Source organism: Psammomys obesus, unplaced genomic scaffold (genome assembly GCF_907164565.1).
Source record: "Psammomys obesus unplaced genomic scaffold, mPsaObe1.curated_primary_1811, whole genome shotgun sequence".
In the NCBI taxonomy this organism is placed as follows: Eukaryota; Metazoa; Chordata; class Mammalia; order Rodentia; family Muridae; genus Psammomys; species Psammomys obesus.
The window spans coordinates 5338368-5352406 of record NW_026588368.1 but is presented as its reverse complement, the minus strand read 5'-3'; the positions used below and the strand labels follow the sequence as shown (position 1 = coordinate 5352406).

Genomic DNA, 14039 nt, shown 5'->3' with positions numbered 1-14039 from the left:
CCAGAACTTCTGAGAAGATACAGCTGGAAAAGGCTGGTGGGTGGGCAGGCTTGCTTTCTCTCACCCAGCCCTTAGCTACTGCGGGGTTGGATATGAATTGCACTGTTTGAGACTTGAACCTCAAGGGCTTGTTAATGCTAGGCAAGATTTGTCTATAAGGACTCTAAAAGTAGGAACTCCAAGACCTATGGCACAAGGTGATTCTCTAACAACTATGCGCTCTTACCAACATAACAACTTTATTATTGTAAACACACATGCACACACACAATCACTGCCTTTTCTTTCCCCACAGCGTTTCACGGTCCTTTTCCTGCCAAAGCCTGAAAAGTTGGCAGCGGGTTGCCCTGGGCTTCAGGGCATGCATACTTGCGCATGCTCTGGGATCCAAGGCGCGAGCCTGCTTTCTGCCTCAAGAGGGCGCCCAGCAACCTTAAACAACCTGTCCTCACACCTTGGGCAGTTCCTCTGACCCTGGAGGGCCTGCCACGTTCTCCACTGTCCTGCGACCCCCACCCCCCACCCCGAGGTAGAGCTGAGGGACCGCAGGCTCCCACGCTGCTGGGATCAGGTGGGTGGCTGCGGCCTATGCAGTCACGTGCCACAGTCCTCCCCCGGCCTGGCAGCCGGCGCTTGCGCTCAGGATCTCACACTCTGCTTCTCCGGCTTTGCCTCACCCATTTCTATCCCGACTTTCTAAAAATCTGATCTGAGCAGGCTTCTGAGCATATCTGGCATGCAGTTTCTCCCCACAGGGCAGCAGATCCACTTAGGAACGGAGCCCCAGCTGCTCCCAGCCTAGTCCACGAAACTCTCTCCCCCGAGCGCCGGCTCCTTCCGAACACCCAGTCCACAGGCTGCTCCTCTCCCAGGAAAGCAGCTTCCCCTTGCCCAGACCTCACGCCCCCAGGCTCTTGGGGTTCTTTTGCAGTTCGGGGCAGCAGTCCTCTATTGAGCCTCATGTCTAAAATTGTCATCCTGGTTAATTTTTCATCCTGACTAGATTTGGTCTTTATTTATTTATTTTGAGATGGGGTTTCTGTGTGTAACAGAGCCCTGGCTGTCCTGAACTCACTTTGTAGACTAGGCTGGCTTTGAACACACAGAGATCCTCCTGCCTCTGCCTCCCGAGTGCTGGGATCGAAGGTGTGTGCCACCTTGCTTGGTGCATCCTTTCTGGACTTTACATGGCCGAGGCTGTGTCAGGTAACTTGTTTTTGAATCCCAAATGCCTGATGTATGGTAGGCACAGAATACAATGTCAAAGGGTGAATGAAAATGGGTTGTGGACTCTTGTGCCATGATGACCACATAGACATATGTAAAGGGGAGAGCCTAGGGATCAGAATCAAGATGTCTATGTTATTCTTCTGAGGTCTTGCTATGGTGCTCACCCTGGCCCTGAACCCTTGGGTCTAGGAGATCATCAAGTCTGTCCCCAGGAGCTGGGACTTCAGGGACACAACACTATGCCAGACTTAGATAGCCACATTTCAAAGCAGGCGCTTTCCACACATATAAGCACACGACAGTACATCATACATTCTCCTAAGCACCCCGGGATCAGGGGGCCCTAGGACGGGGCCTGCTCCTCTGTGGCGGGTCTCCATGGTTCCAAGCTGTCCCGTCCGGGGTTCTTCTCAAGCTCCTGGAAGAAGAGCTGCCGCTGGAGGCTCCTCAGGTTCTGCAGGACGGCAGGAGAGAGAGGCTCGGCTGACTCGCCCAGGTCCAGCTCTTCCTCGTCAGTGAGCCAGTCGGGGGGCTGCGGGGAGCTTCTGGAGATGTAGCCCTGGTCGGACTGCACGGACTGCCGCTGCTCCTCCTCGGAGGGTGTGCAGTCCTTGAGGGCCGCGGCGGGCCTCGCCCAGCTCTCCGGGGCCTGTCCGCTCAGGCTCTGCTGCAGCAGCGACAGCATCAGGCTTTCTAGCTGCTCCCTCGCCTCACTGTGGAGGCGGTCGGGTGGTAACATGGGAGTGCTACAGAGAGGCGGCTCGTCTGAGTCCGCGGGGAGGCAGAGGATGCTGTTCCTCCGCACCCCCAGCAGGGGGCAGGCCTCGCTGTCCTCGGCCAGGGTCAGCTGGGTAGCTGCTCCGGTGCCATCCGGAAAGTGGACAGGGTCCACCACGCCAGCTGCAGGGACCTGTTCAGCAGGCAGCACCGTGGTTTGGAGGGTCTGAGCCTCCAGCTCGCTCTGCGGCCGCAGTTGGGGAACCAGCTTTGCCATTCCACTTTCTTCCTCATGGGCAGAGACATCTACCACAAGGCAGCCTCCAGAAGGGGGCTCCCGCACCAGGGGCTGCTGTTTGACAATTCTTCCTCCTGGTGGCAGCAGCGGGTCTTCAAACACGTCTTCCTCCAGGGATGGGAGCTCTTGGTCATCTGCTAAGCAGAGGTTCTCACGTTCAAACCAGTCGGGGTTCTGGGCTTGCCACTCTCGGAACCTGACCACAGCTTCCCTGAGCTGCCGGCCACTGGGGCTCTGCAGGTAATTTTCCCCTGTGAGCTCTTTGACGTGGTGCATCCGGCCAGGTTCAAACATCTCCAGGTCCTGGATCCGGAAGTAAACCTCCTCAAATTTGTCCATGAGTGGGTACCTGGAGGTGATGTTGAAAAGGTCGGGGACATCGCTCTCACTACTGATGCCGCTGAAGTAGCAAACAATGTAGGTGCCGAAGCAGGCTGGCCTCTTGAAGTCCGGCAGGATCATGTTCATGGCTGCCGTGAAAAGGTCCCCAGCAGGCTTCCAGCGGTCACACCGTAGCTGGACGGCAGGCTCAGCCCAACCCAAGATGGCCTTCCACTTGGCCTGGGTGCCTCGGGAGCACAGGATGATGATTTTGGAGTTGCTCTCTACCATTTCTTGCTTCTGTCGGCCCACCCAGGTCATGATGCCCACCTCTGAGATAACCTGCTCTTCCAGGAGGTCGAGGGCTACCTCAGTGCCGCAGGCAGTGATCAGGAACTGGGCGAACTTTAGGACCACCTCCACATAGAGTGGATGGTCTGCCGAGTAGACGACCCAGACCTTCCTGGGCTTCAGCGGTGGGGGAGTCAGGTCGGCTGTGGGCAAGATGCCTGTGAGAGACAAGGAGACACGTGCCAATTCATGCCGTTCACCTCCCCTTCTTTGAGCAATTAAGAAGAGGAAACCCAGGCCCTGTGTCTGGGGCACGCCAAAGTCCTCTCTGAATGATGTAGAGACATGTGTCCCAAGTAAGGGTGGAGCCTTCTGAAAGGACTCAGTTTGACCAGAAACACAACCTAGCCATCTACCCCAGGAACCCACCGCCAGGCTTCAGAGAGAAAGGCAGACCACCCTACAGAGCAGGTGCTACTAACCGCTGAATTTGGAGTCATCACCACGTTTCTCAGGGTCAGCCCCTGCAAGGAAAGGAGATCTATTGAGCGGCTTATGCTAAAGAGAAATAGGGTGACTAGCTCACAGGTGCCTGGTGGGAGCTGCTGCATGACAAGGGGAGCAGCCCGAGTTCCACCCTGTGGGTGTGAGCCCCACGTCAGGGGCTCCAGTAAGCGGCTAATGCCTCTGACAGGCATGAGGAGCGGGTCTGTGGCGGGCCACTCTCGAGGTTATGTGGGCAGTGCTGGGCCCCTCCGTCAGCTGAGGGCTGGATTATCCAAGCTGGGAGCCACCGACCTGACTGGGGTGTGCTCCCTGACCCCTTCCTGCGGCTCTGCCTCCCAGGCGCCTGCGAGCAGACTCCACTGGAGGGAAGGGCAGTCCACGCAGAAGGTGGACATCTTACAACATTGCCTGCCAGAAGCAGCTCCCATGGGGCTCGGGGCCCTTGCGACACTTCCTCCTGTTGTCCTTGAGGTGAGGAAGGGGAACTACATGTTTAGGTAACTGTTCCCCTGGACATGTGACCAGGAGGGTTATTTCTTTGTGGTCCAGGGAGGGGAACCAGGGTCTGTGCATACTGGGCAAGTGCTCTACCCCTGAGTTACGTCTCAGCTCCTAAAGAAGAGGGTTAGAGTCTAATCTCAATCCTCAATCTTTGAGGTGAGAAAGGTTTCTCCTTTCCTTTTCCTGTGGTGAGGAGTAGTAGGAAATGTGTTAGCAGCTTGGTTCGGCATTAACAAGAGATGCCATGTGACACTTCCCAGAATCCTGTGGACCCCACAATTCAAGGTGAACCACGATCCAGAATGAAGGTCGGCGAGTGTAGAAGCAGCTTTCCCAGATGACTGAACACACATTCTGCCACCAGACAGGGAAAGCTGAGCCTCCTAGACTGTCTACACACACTCTCCCCATTAAAACTCAGCCAGAGGGAGGCCACGCAGGGAACAAACGGTTACTCTAGGTGCTTGGAAGCATCCGTATCCCGTTTTACAAAAAAGGAAATGGAATCCAAGAGTAAGTCTCCTGTGACTGCAAAGCTGGTGAGGACCCAGAATCTTCCCTTGTGAGCTCAGGGTCAAGAGCCCGAGCCCTTTCCATCACTGCCTGCCGTCCCTCAGGGTCACCTCTGACCTCAGAGGCACACGCCTGGGGCCTTGAGGATGAAGTTGTTGGGGCTGCTCTGCTTGACTGATGGTGGCTGATGCAGGGAATTCGCCCCCAGCTCCTTCCAGCCTGGTGACTTTACAAACGCTAACTCTAACGAGGGAAAAAATACCACTGCAGCCAACAGCACCGTGCAAACACCACGTGCCAATTCCCACTTGTCACTTCCTTTAGTGCTCACCACAGCCTCGTGATGTGCATGTCATTGTACCTGCCATTTGGTCAGAGAGAAGCCTGAGGCTCAGATGGTCCCACATGGAGCTCGTCTTTAACTCCAGGTCTCACTGGGTTGCATAAGAGAAGCCATGGCTCTGCTTAATTTTGGCATGGAAGGATGGAGTGAAGGAAGCCCCTTAAACTCAGCTGGACAGAAGCCTAGACTACAAGGCTGGGAAGAAGGGAGGGAGCGCCAGCTACTCCTTACCAGAAAGCCTCCAGGTCATGCAGACGATCAGTAGGATGACGGAGCCCACTAGCAGGATGGCGATGACCGTGATGAAGCCGTACACCCAGAGGGGAAGGTAGCCTGTGACACACAGAACTGAGTGAGCCCGGGCAGCCCCCCCCCCCAACCTGGGCTCTGTCCTCTCTGGCCTGCGCCAGGCTGCACTAACACATCACTGTATTATCACTGTAATATTAGTATAGCACCTTGGCTGGCCATGGGTGCAGCATTGGTCAGTCCATGCGTGCCTTCCTGGACTGACTCAGGGATCAGCTGGGACCTCAAGAGGTCCCTTCGGGATGGCTTTGATTGTAGAAAGGACTTACCTGCAGTGGAATCTGTAACAGAACAAAAGGAAATAGGGACAGGGTTACTTTAAATGATTAGCAGTCAGCCAAGCCCATCACAGATGCCCACCAATGCCCTAAACCTATCAGGGATGCCCACCAACAGTCTCAACCCACCGGAGACACCACTATGACCTCACCCACCAGATGGCAGTAGGGCATAGCTACACCTGCTGTAGCCTCCATGGAGCCCCTTCAGTCGAAGCACTAACAGACACCACCCTTCCCACAGGGGCCAGGGTTCCTTCCGCCCCATCACCACCTCTGCCCCTGTCTGCTCTGCACCCGGCAAAGGCTGAGAGCAGGCACGTGTGGCTGCCAACCCCCAAGTAGGAACCTGGGCTATGTCCTAGTGTGTGAACACGGGCAGATCAATATCTGTGCCTCCATTTTCTCAGGCGTGAACCCGGCATATGAAAGCACTTCTGTGGAACATCATGATTCTAACTCTATGAGAACAATTATCTCGCTTTTCAGCCAAGGGAACTGAGTTGACGGGAAAGGTTAAGTCTTTTGCCTATAGGTGCGCAGCAAGGCAGCAAGGAGTCCAACTTAGAGACGTCATCCTGCACTCTAAGGTTGGGCAGCAGCAGCTCTGAGCCAACTTTCCCTCTCCCCACAGTCAGGACTTCTCTCCTCTGGACGGCCTCCGTCTGCTCTTGCCCTACATACACCAAGGACAACTGTTTCTCTCCTACCTGGGGCCACTGAGATTTCTGGGCAGCGCACAGTCACAGCGTGTCTCAAGCAGTCATTCAGGCAGCTGCTGAAGTAGGGCTGGACCTGGGGAAGCAGAAGGGTGAAGAAGATGCCCACCCGTACCCTCATAGCAAAAGAGACAATCTGTGAGAAACAGACCCTGCCCGGCCAGGCTCGGGTCTCCACATGGCTGTTGAGCTGTATGCGGTAGCTGTGCCTGTCCCAGCTGCTCGGGGAGCCGAGGCAGTCTCCTCAGGCCAGCCTGGGGAATGTAGCCAGGCTCCATCCCACCTGGTGTACCGCCTCAGTTTTCAGTGTGACTGTTAGAGCAGGCCTCCCACCGTACAGAAGGGAAAGGCCCCTGCCAGGCTGGAGGACTAGCTGAGAAAGGCAGCCGTGGTGCTGCCAGCCAGGAGCGGCTGGAGCTGTCCGCCTGGCCCGCCTTACCCAGCTGAGCGGAAGGCCGCGCGCACGCGCTCTCTTGCCCGCTCACCTGCACGTAGTGGTGGCAGCACAACTTGGACTTGTGTGGAGCGAATGTGACGTTGGCGCGCTGGTGGAATTCTTCTTGTCTGGGCTGGAGAGAGAGGTGGAAGGAGCTGGCTGGGGAAGATCTTGGTGCTGCGTGCTGGGCAAGCGACCCTTGGCGGACCACGCCCCCTTAGAAACGCTGTTGTACTCTTGCAGGGTGACTAGCCTGGGATGGGCTCCTAAGCACGGTTAGTGATGGCCATTTCCCTCGCTGCTGTGGCTGCTGGGGACCAGGCTCGGCTACGTCTATGCAGCAGGGTGCTGGGCACACGTCGGCTATCGCCCGGCCTTACCTACTTTCCTTCTGTCTTAACCTCCTCATTTCTTTCTAAATTTCAAATTTTTTAGGAAAAAGTAGAATAAACACAACTAAATAAAACGAGACTAGTTATGGGGCTGGAGAGATGGCTCAGAGAGGTTAAGAGCACTGCTTGCTCTTCCAGAGGTCATGAGTTCAATTCCCAGCAACCACAGGATGGCTCACAACCATCTATAATGAAATCTGGTGCCCTTTTCTGGTGTTCAGAGGTACATGCAGGCAGAAGATTGTATACCTAATGAAATAAATAAATAAATCTTAAAAAAGAGAGAGACCAGTTACAATGTGGGCTGTGGAGGGCGTGGATTGGATGGGGTGAGAACACGGCGGTCGGTGGGCTGCGCAGTGCAATCGCCGCTCTACCTACCGACGAGTCGGTAACGGATGAAAGGGCCCTCCAAGTAGTTAAGGAGCAGGAAAACAGAAAGTAACAAAACTTGCAACTCTAACACCTCCTCCACTCGAACCCTCCCATACACCCAATAACTAGTTCCCTTAACTACCAGTTTAGGACACAACTAGTCCAAGGCCTTCAAAGGCCTCAGTGAACTTTGAAGTTTGACTTCTGGAATTTAAGGATTGCAAGCCTTTTACCTTACATCTACTGAATGCAAGTCAACTGACTTTATTAAGCCATATCCCCACTAGACTGAGAGGACCGAATGAAGTTTCAGCCCACAACCAAACACCTTACAGCTGGCTTCAGTCTAAGCCTCTCTGCTGGGAGAAGGCAGGGGAGAAGGCTCCATGGAGACTTTTTCCTACTTCTTTCAATTTGCAATTCAATATGAACTTCACTTCAGGGTTTAGTAGAAAGAGGACGTAATCCACTGTATTTATATCTAGTCTAACCCTTACTCTCCCATTTCACCTATGTCCAAAAACCACTGTCCTCAACAAACCACAAAGATACCAGAACCCTCTACCTCCTGAGAGGGAAAGGCAGCAGCCAAGTGCCCCTGAGTTGAGTGCTGGGCTCTGGCAACAGGGTTAGCTAGGACCAGCAGGGAGGAAGGTTAAGGATTTGAGAGGGGTGTTAATCTATGTCTGTGGGGGTAAGAAATACTCACCGCAGGTACTTGCTTAGAGTCATAAAAGCAGCTCTGGTTATCTGCGAGTGAGAAACTGTCCAGCAGGATCTGGTAGGGGGCGGATTCGTTCCACAGGGTGAAGCTCACTCGCAGCTCCTCGCTGTCCAAGGTCTCCACGGTGATGCTGGGGTCCCACAGGCTGCCTGCCATGGGTGCAGGGTAGGTGGGGAGTGAGAAGGGGGGTGTCCCACCCTACGCATGTGTGTCACGTGGGCAAGCACACATGTGTGCACACAGCCAACTTTACTGCGTGCTTGCGTGTCCCAGGCCAAGGGCTCCCGGGCAGCCAGTTACCTGAGCTCACACATGCTGTAGTCCTCCTCATGCTGGCGTCCTCACAGTCTGCAACACCGATAAAAGAGAAATCAGTAAGCCTCTCCTTTAGGGAATTTGCTCTTGCAGATTTTGGTGTTTTTGTTTTGTCTTCTTTTTTGAGACAGGGTCTCTCTACATAGCTCTGGCTGTCCTGGAACTTGCTCCGTAGAGCAGGCTGCCTCAAACTCACACAGATCCGCCTGCCCCCGCCTCCCGAGTGCTGGGATCACAGATGTGTGTCATCACATGCAGCCTGTTCTTGCAGATTTTTGGCCCTGGGGGCCAAGGCTACTGTGCCCCTTCACAGCCTGCTTCAGGCCAAAATAGAGACTCATAGAATTGGGGAACACGCTCTTCTTTTAGGGAGCCCGCCTGACTCAAGCATATTCCTCCTGAGTTCAGAGCTTGCTTCAGGTGGCCAGAAATCCCCAGTTTCCTCCAGTTTTCTCCCATACACATCTTTCAAGCCTCTGCCTTGCTTTTTACAGTCATTGGGAGCCCTGCTGGCCCCCACTTTAGCTTCTCTGCCATCTCCACACACTTATCACTAGGTTCTCATTCAGGAGCCCTGGGAAGGTGCCAAGAGTCAGCATTTATTAATTCGTTCATTTTTTCCTTTTTCTCTTTTTTGCCCGTATAACAGTGAATTAAACCCAGACAGGCACCTTGCCACTGGGCACTTGGGAATCAAGTTTCTAACAAGTTCCCAGGGGCAGGGAGGGAGGGTGGGTAGTCATTTAGCAAGTGCCTATGGAGCCCCCTGTTGTGCCGTCCTAGGCATTGCTCATACAATGGAGATCACTGCTGTTTTCTTTTTCTCTTTTTGCAGATCAATTCCACAGAAGCAAACATGTCAGAGTAAGAGGCTCTGTGGGGAAGGAAGCGGATGAGCAGGTGAATGTGTAGTCATGACAGTGTGTGCTTCAGGGTGAGGGGCAGTCCCCATCTTTAACAAGCATGTCCTGGCTGGGTAAAGTGTTTGCCTGGTGTGTCTGTGGCTCCGAGTTTTCTCTCCAGAGCCATCAGTAAAACAAAACAGGAACAAAAGACAAAATTCCCTAGCTACTTACTAGGTATGATGAGAAAGGATATAAGCGGTGGCCAAGGTTCTGGGCAAGGCAGAGACAGAAAGTGCCACTGAAGAAATGATGGTTCACAAGAGGAAGGTTGGCGGTGCTCACCGACAGCGTGGATTGGTGGGGCAAGAGAGTAGGGAATGCGGGATGGGTGCTGGACAAATGCAGGTGGGGTGGGGGGAAGTGAGCAAAGTAAGGGAAAATGGGTCAAGGCTGAGGGCACCGGCCACCTCCCTTCAGGGATCTGGCATTTTCTGGGACTACCTCTCTGCACAAAGGGAGGGGCTCTAGTTGCCAACATAGCCTCGGGGTCTCCAAAAAGAGAGGACAGACTCTGCCTTCAAGACATAATGGCTCCGGCCTCAGCTGCAGGCACACCTGGCTCTGCAGCCACTGTGGAGCAGGGTTCAGCTCCGACGTCTGAGCCCCCACCCCCACCCCACTTTCTTCACCCAGAGCCCAGCACCAAGCAGACCCTTGCACGGGCACTCTTACCAGGCACAGAGAATATCTTGGACTTGTGGTTTGGGTCCCCGTCAGGGAAGGGCTTGGGCAGGTGGTGGACGGTCACCTCATACTCCTGGCCAGGATCTACCACAAAGTGGCTGAAGGTAAAGCGCCACTGAGGAAGAAGAGGGAACGCAATGGGTCACATGACACCCTCACCCACTTGTGTCCAAAGTTCCAATCCCACACCTCCCCACAATCAGCCAAACAAAGACACAAACAAAAGGATAAAAGGACAACCACAGAATCTCAAATGAGAGGCAAGAGATCTTTGTCCCTTCTGCCTGTTTAAAAAACAACAACAAAAAACATCATTTGGGGCTGGAGAGATGGCTCAGCAGTTAGGAGCACTGACTGCTCTTCCAGAGGACCCGGGTTCAATTCCCAGCAACCACACAGCAGCTCACAACTGTCTGTAACTCCAAGCTCTGACACCTTCACACAGATATACATGCAGGAAAAATGCACATAAATTAAAAATAAATACATTATTAAAAAATAAATTAAAAGTTCATCAATAGATGGCTATGCCATTTGCATGCTGAAGAATGACGGAGGTGAGGGCGCATGTATACGCACGCGCGCACACACACACACACACACACACACACACACACACACGCACAAATGAACCAGACTTACAGAGTACCTGGGTTCTACTCTCAGCACTATGAATTTACAAAAATAAAAATAAAAAATGCCATGCGTTGGTGGCGCATGCCTTTAATCCCAGCACTTGGAAGGCAGAAGCAGGCGGATCTCTGTGAGTTTGGGGCCAGCCTGGTCTACAGAGTGAGTCCAGGACAGCCAAGGCTACAGAGAAACCCTGTCTCAAGAAAAACAAAAACAAAAACAAAACAACATCAACAACAACAAAACACAAAAAGACAGCTAGGCCAAGTGGGAGAAATAACCCTACGCAGGGGTGGGCGTGCCAGGCTCTGCCCCTCACTGTGTCTCACCCAGTTAGTGTCTCACGTCAGTTAGTGTAGCTTTGGGGACAAGCAGTCTGTGCTGGTGTCACTGAGGCACAGTCCAGGCAGCTGCCTTCTTACCCGCCTCCGATGATGCTGCAGCTTGGACAGAAACTCAAACTCGACACACAGCCGCTCGTTGGTGTTCAGCTGCAGGATGGACAGCTCGGCGCCCTTGAGGTACAGGATGCTGGCTGCAGGCCAGGGAGGAGAGGGCACATAGATGCAGAGCAACCCCCTCCGGGGTGTGGCGCTTCCCCATATGCCCTCTTACCTAACTCCCCACTTCCCCACTCTTAGGCCTCACAGAAAGTACCTTCTCATGGGGCGAGGACAAGGGACAGTCTATACCAGGAAGCAGCAAAGTCTTTGCAACCACGTGGCCAGAGTCCTGGCAGCAGGACACGGTGCCACAGACAGCTACCTCCTCATCTTCCCACAGGCCACTGCATCTAACACACCTACGAGGGGCCTACAGAGAGCACCTGCTGACGCCCCTTTGCACGGCTGGGGCTGCCTCTGTTCAGAAGTTCTGCCATCAACCCCCTAAAGAGGTCTGGAGTATGTTTTGAAAAGTTCTGGCTCCTAAGCTAAGAAAAAAAAAAAGCAGCTGGCAAGCTGCTACCTTTTTTTTCCTGGCAAATATTTGGAATTATTTATAAAGTTAGCCATTTGCCTTTATCTTCCCATGTAATGAAAAAAAAAAAAAGTTTATTGCTAGGGAAGGCCTTTCAAAAAGGCAGTTCGAATAGAAAATACTCTGTGGGCATGAGACGGGAAGTTTTCCCTATGTGAATGATGGAACCTTCCAGCACCAAACAGGAGTCAGCAGTAGTCTCCGAAGGGCAGACCTTGGGAGTGACGTGATAGGACATGGCCACTCACCATCTGTCTGCAGCGTCCACTCAATGTGCAACACAGGGACGAGGTCTCCGTGCCGGGTGGAGGAAAAGTTCAGCTGGACACTGACGTGCTTCGGGGAAGACGGAGTCATGTCTTGAGGGTGGACCCAGCTGTCCTCCAAGCAGGAACCTGGCAAGGAGAACTATCAGAGATGGGCAGCCAAGACCGTAAGATCTGCTTAGAGGGACCAGAGAGCTGCTAGGAGTTCCAGCATGGTTCACGGTTCATGGTTCTGCAACTGTTCGAAAGCTTCCGGTGTCCACCCTGCTCTTTCCTAACGCTGGTCTAGGGTGCTCACAGAGCTCCACGAACACAGAACATGTGGGGGAGGAGGGTTTGGAGAAGCAGCCATGGGAAATCGGGACACAGGAGGGAGGGGCAGTATCGAGAGCGTCTTTGATCTTATTGGTCATGGCCCCTAATCAGCGCTGACACTTGAGGTATGAGCCTCATCCTTAACACAGCCAGGGGCTGGGATTGTGGCTCAGTGGTGAGAGCTTGCTGAGTCTGAGCAAATGGCTGCTATACGCAGCATAGGAAAAAATGAACAAACAGATAAATGAATGAAGACAACAACAACAAACCGAAAGCCCAGCTAGCACCATGGATCCTGTGAAGAACTAAATGGGTCGGGCATAGGTAGGCGCACTAGGGTACCGCCCCTGGCAACCCTGAAAATCCATCTGAGATGGCACGGTTACAGGGAGAACCCGTCCCAAGCACGCACAAGAGGCCGTCTTGCGGAGGTCACTGCGTCAACAGAGCAGCAACAAGTGCGACAAAAAGAGGACTTACTGTTCTTGACTCTGCAGCTCAGCTCCTGTGGGAAGGAGGAAGGCAGCGGTTACAGACGAGAAAGACCAGGCTCCCGGTGGCCCAGCTCCCTGTTCCGCCCCACGGGAGCAGCACACAGCCCTCCTGTCTCCCTCACAGCTCACTCTCTGCTCTCAGGTACCTCAGTGGCTCACGCACTTTCCCCCTCTGTCCAGTAAGGATAAGGTGTGCGGTGGGCACACAGCAAACACAGCTGGAGTGTTTTCATTTATTTAAATACTTTTGGCTTCTTTTTGAGACGGGGTCCCCTGAGTGCGGGAACCAAAGGTGTAGGCTGCCAGGCTAGACCTGGAGGCTGTTTGAGTAACTGTTATGGGCTGGGAATTGAGACAACAACAAAAACAAAATAAAGCCAGATAAAACAACAACAAAAACCAAGAGGGCTGTCTGGCAAAGAAAGCCTGTAAATTCCAAGGCTTCCAATTTTCCTAAGAGGTAAAGGGTCAAATTTACAATTCCTGCTGCAGATCAGTTATGAAAAATGTACTAAGACCCTGTAAACTCATTAGGAAAAGTTTGCCTAATTGTTCTGGGTCTCTCTCTCACACACATACACATTCTCTTTCTCCCCCCCACTCTCTCTCTCCCACACACACACACACACACTCTCCCACACACACTCTCTCTTTCTCCCCCCCCCCCCCCCCCCCGCGCCACGCCCCCTTCCTCAAGGCCTCAGCTTCTTCAGCATCCTCTAGAGAGCTGGTATCTGGGACTCTACGGGGTCTGGTACTCTACCTCCACAGTCAGTGCTGGCAACGCAGCAAGGAAGCCCTGGCATTCAGGCGCTGCCACTTCCCGATCTTTGAACTACCCAGACTGGCCCAAGCCATCCTGTGGCCAGACTCAGATGTGAAGCTGAGGGAAGGGCTAGATGCTAGGCTGCTCAGTGATGCCCCGTGGGTAGGATGGGCATTGGCCAACATTTGCCTCCCCAGAGGGAACAGAGGGCAGGACTGAGGGCAATGTGGTGTCCCCAGGGTTCATCTACAACATGGGCCATGGGACAATTGTGATGTCATGCCAGGATCCACTCACAGCCTGCCAAATGTGCCTTGCAGGTTTAGAACAAGGCCTATCACGCCACTTCTGCTCACTATCTTCTGAGACTAACTCCCACAAACCTGATTCTCTCTTCCCATCAGGAACTCCTCTGAACTGGGACACAGCAGGACAGAAATTGGTCTTGAGATCAGGAGCTTTTACAAAAACAACAAATAGGATGTATTCCATTTGGGGTAGTGGCTACTTAAAATCCAGGGCAAGATGGCCGCTATCCTGACAGGAGGAGGAAGGGCAGTGGGGTATGCATGCACAAAGGTCTGTAGGTATGTGTGGGAGCTAGAGGTTGATGTCACGATGTGCTCCTCAATCATGTCTCTCCCTTTTGCTGTCTTGAGACAGGGGTTCACTCGCTCCACCTTATCTATCTATCTATCTATCTATCTATCTATCTATCTATCTATCTAT

The 14039-nt window shown here is 53.4% G+C and overlaps 1 protein-coding gene across 1 annotated transcript in view; it reads right to left on the bottom strand.

Moving 5' to 3' along the window:
* Positions 1-222: 222 nt before the first annotated feature.
* The window catches only part of Il17ra (interleukin 17 receptor A), an 18821-nt gene continuing 5004 nt past the window's right edge, over positions 223-14039 (bottom strand). Inside the window, exons 2-13 of the mRNA XM_055604271.1 lie at positions 12531-12555; positions 11718-11864; positions 10914-11026; positions 9847-9973; positions 8255-8302; positions 7940-8103; positions 6513-6596; positions 6019-6103; positions 5300-5311; positions 4953-5054; positions 3340-3381; positions 223-3075 (exon numbers count right to left, since the gene is read on the bottom strand). Coding sequence (XP_055460246.1) covers positions 1574-3075; positions 3340-3381; positions 4953-5054; positions 5300-5311; positions 6019-6103; positions 6513-6596; positions 7940-8103; positions 8255-8302; positions 9847-9973; positions 10914-11026; positions 11718-11864; positions 12531-12555 — 2451 coding nt within the window. The 3' untranslated portion in view covers positions 223-1573. The remainder of the gene's footprint in view (positions 3076-3339; positions 3382-4952; positions 5055-5299; positions 5312-6018; positions 6104-6512; positions 6597-7939; positions 8104-8254; positions 8303-9846; positions 9974-10913; positions 11027-11717; positions 11865-12530; positions 12556-14039) is intronic.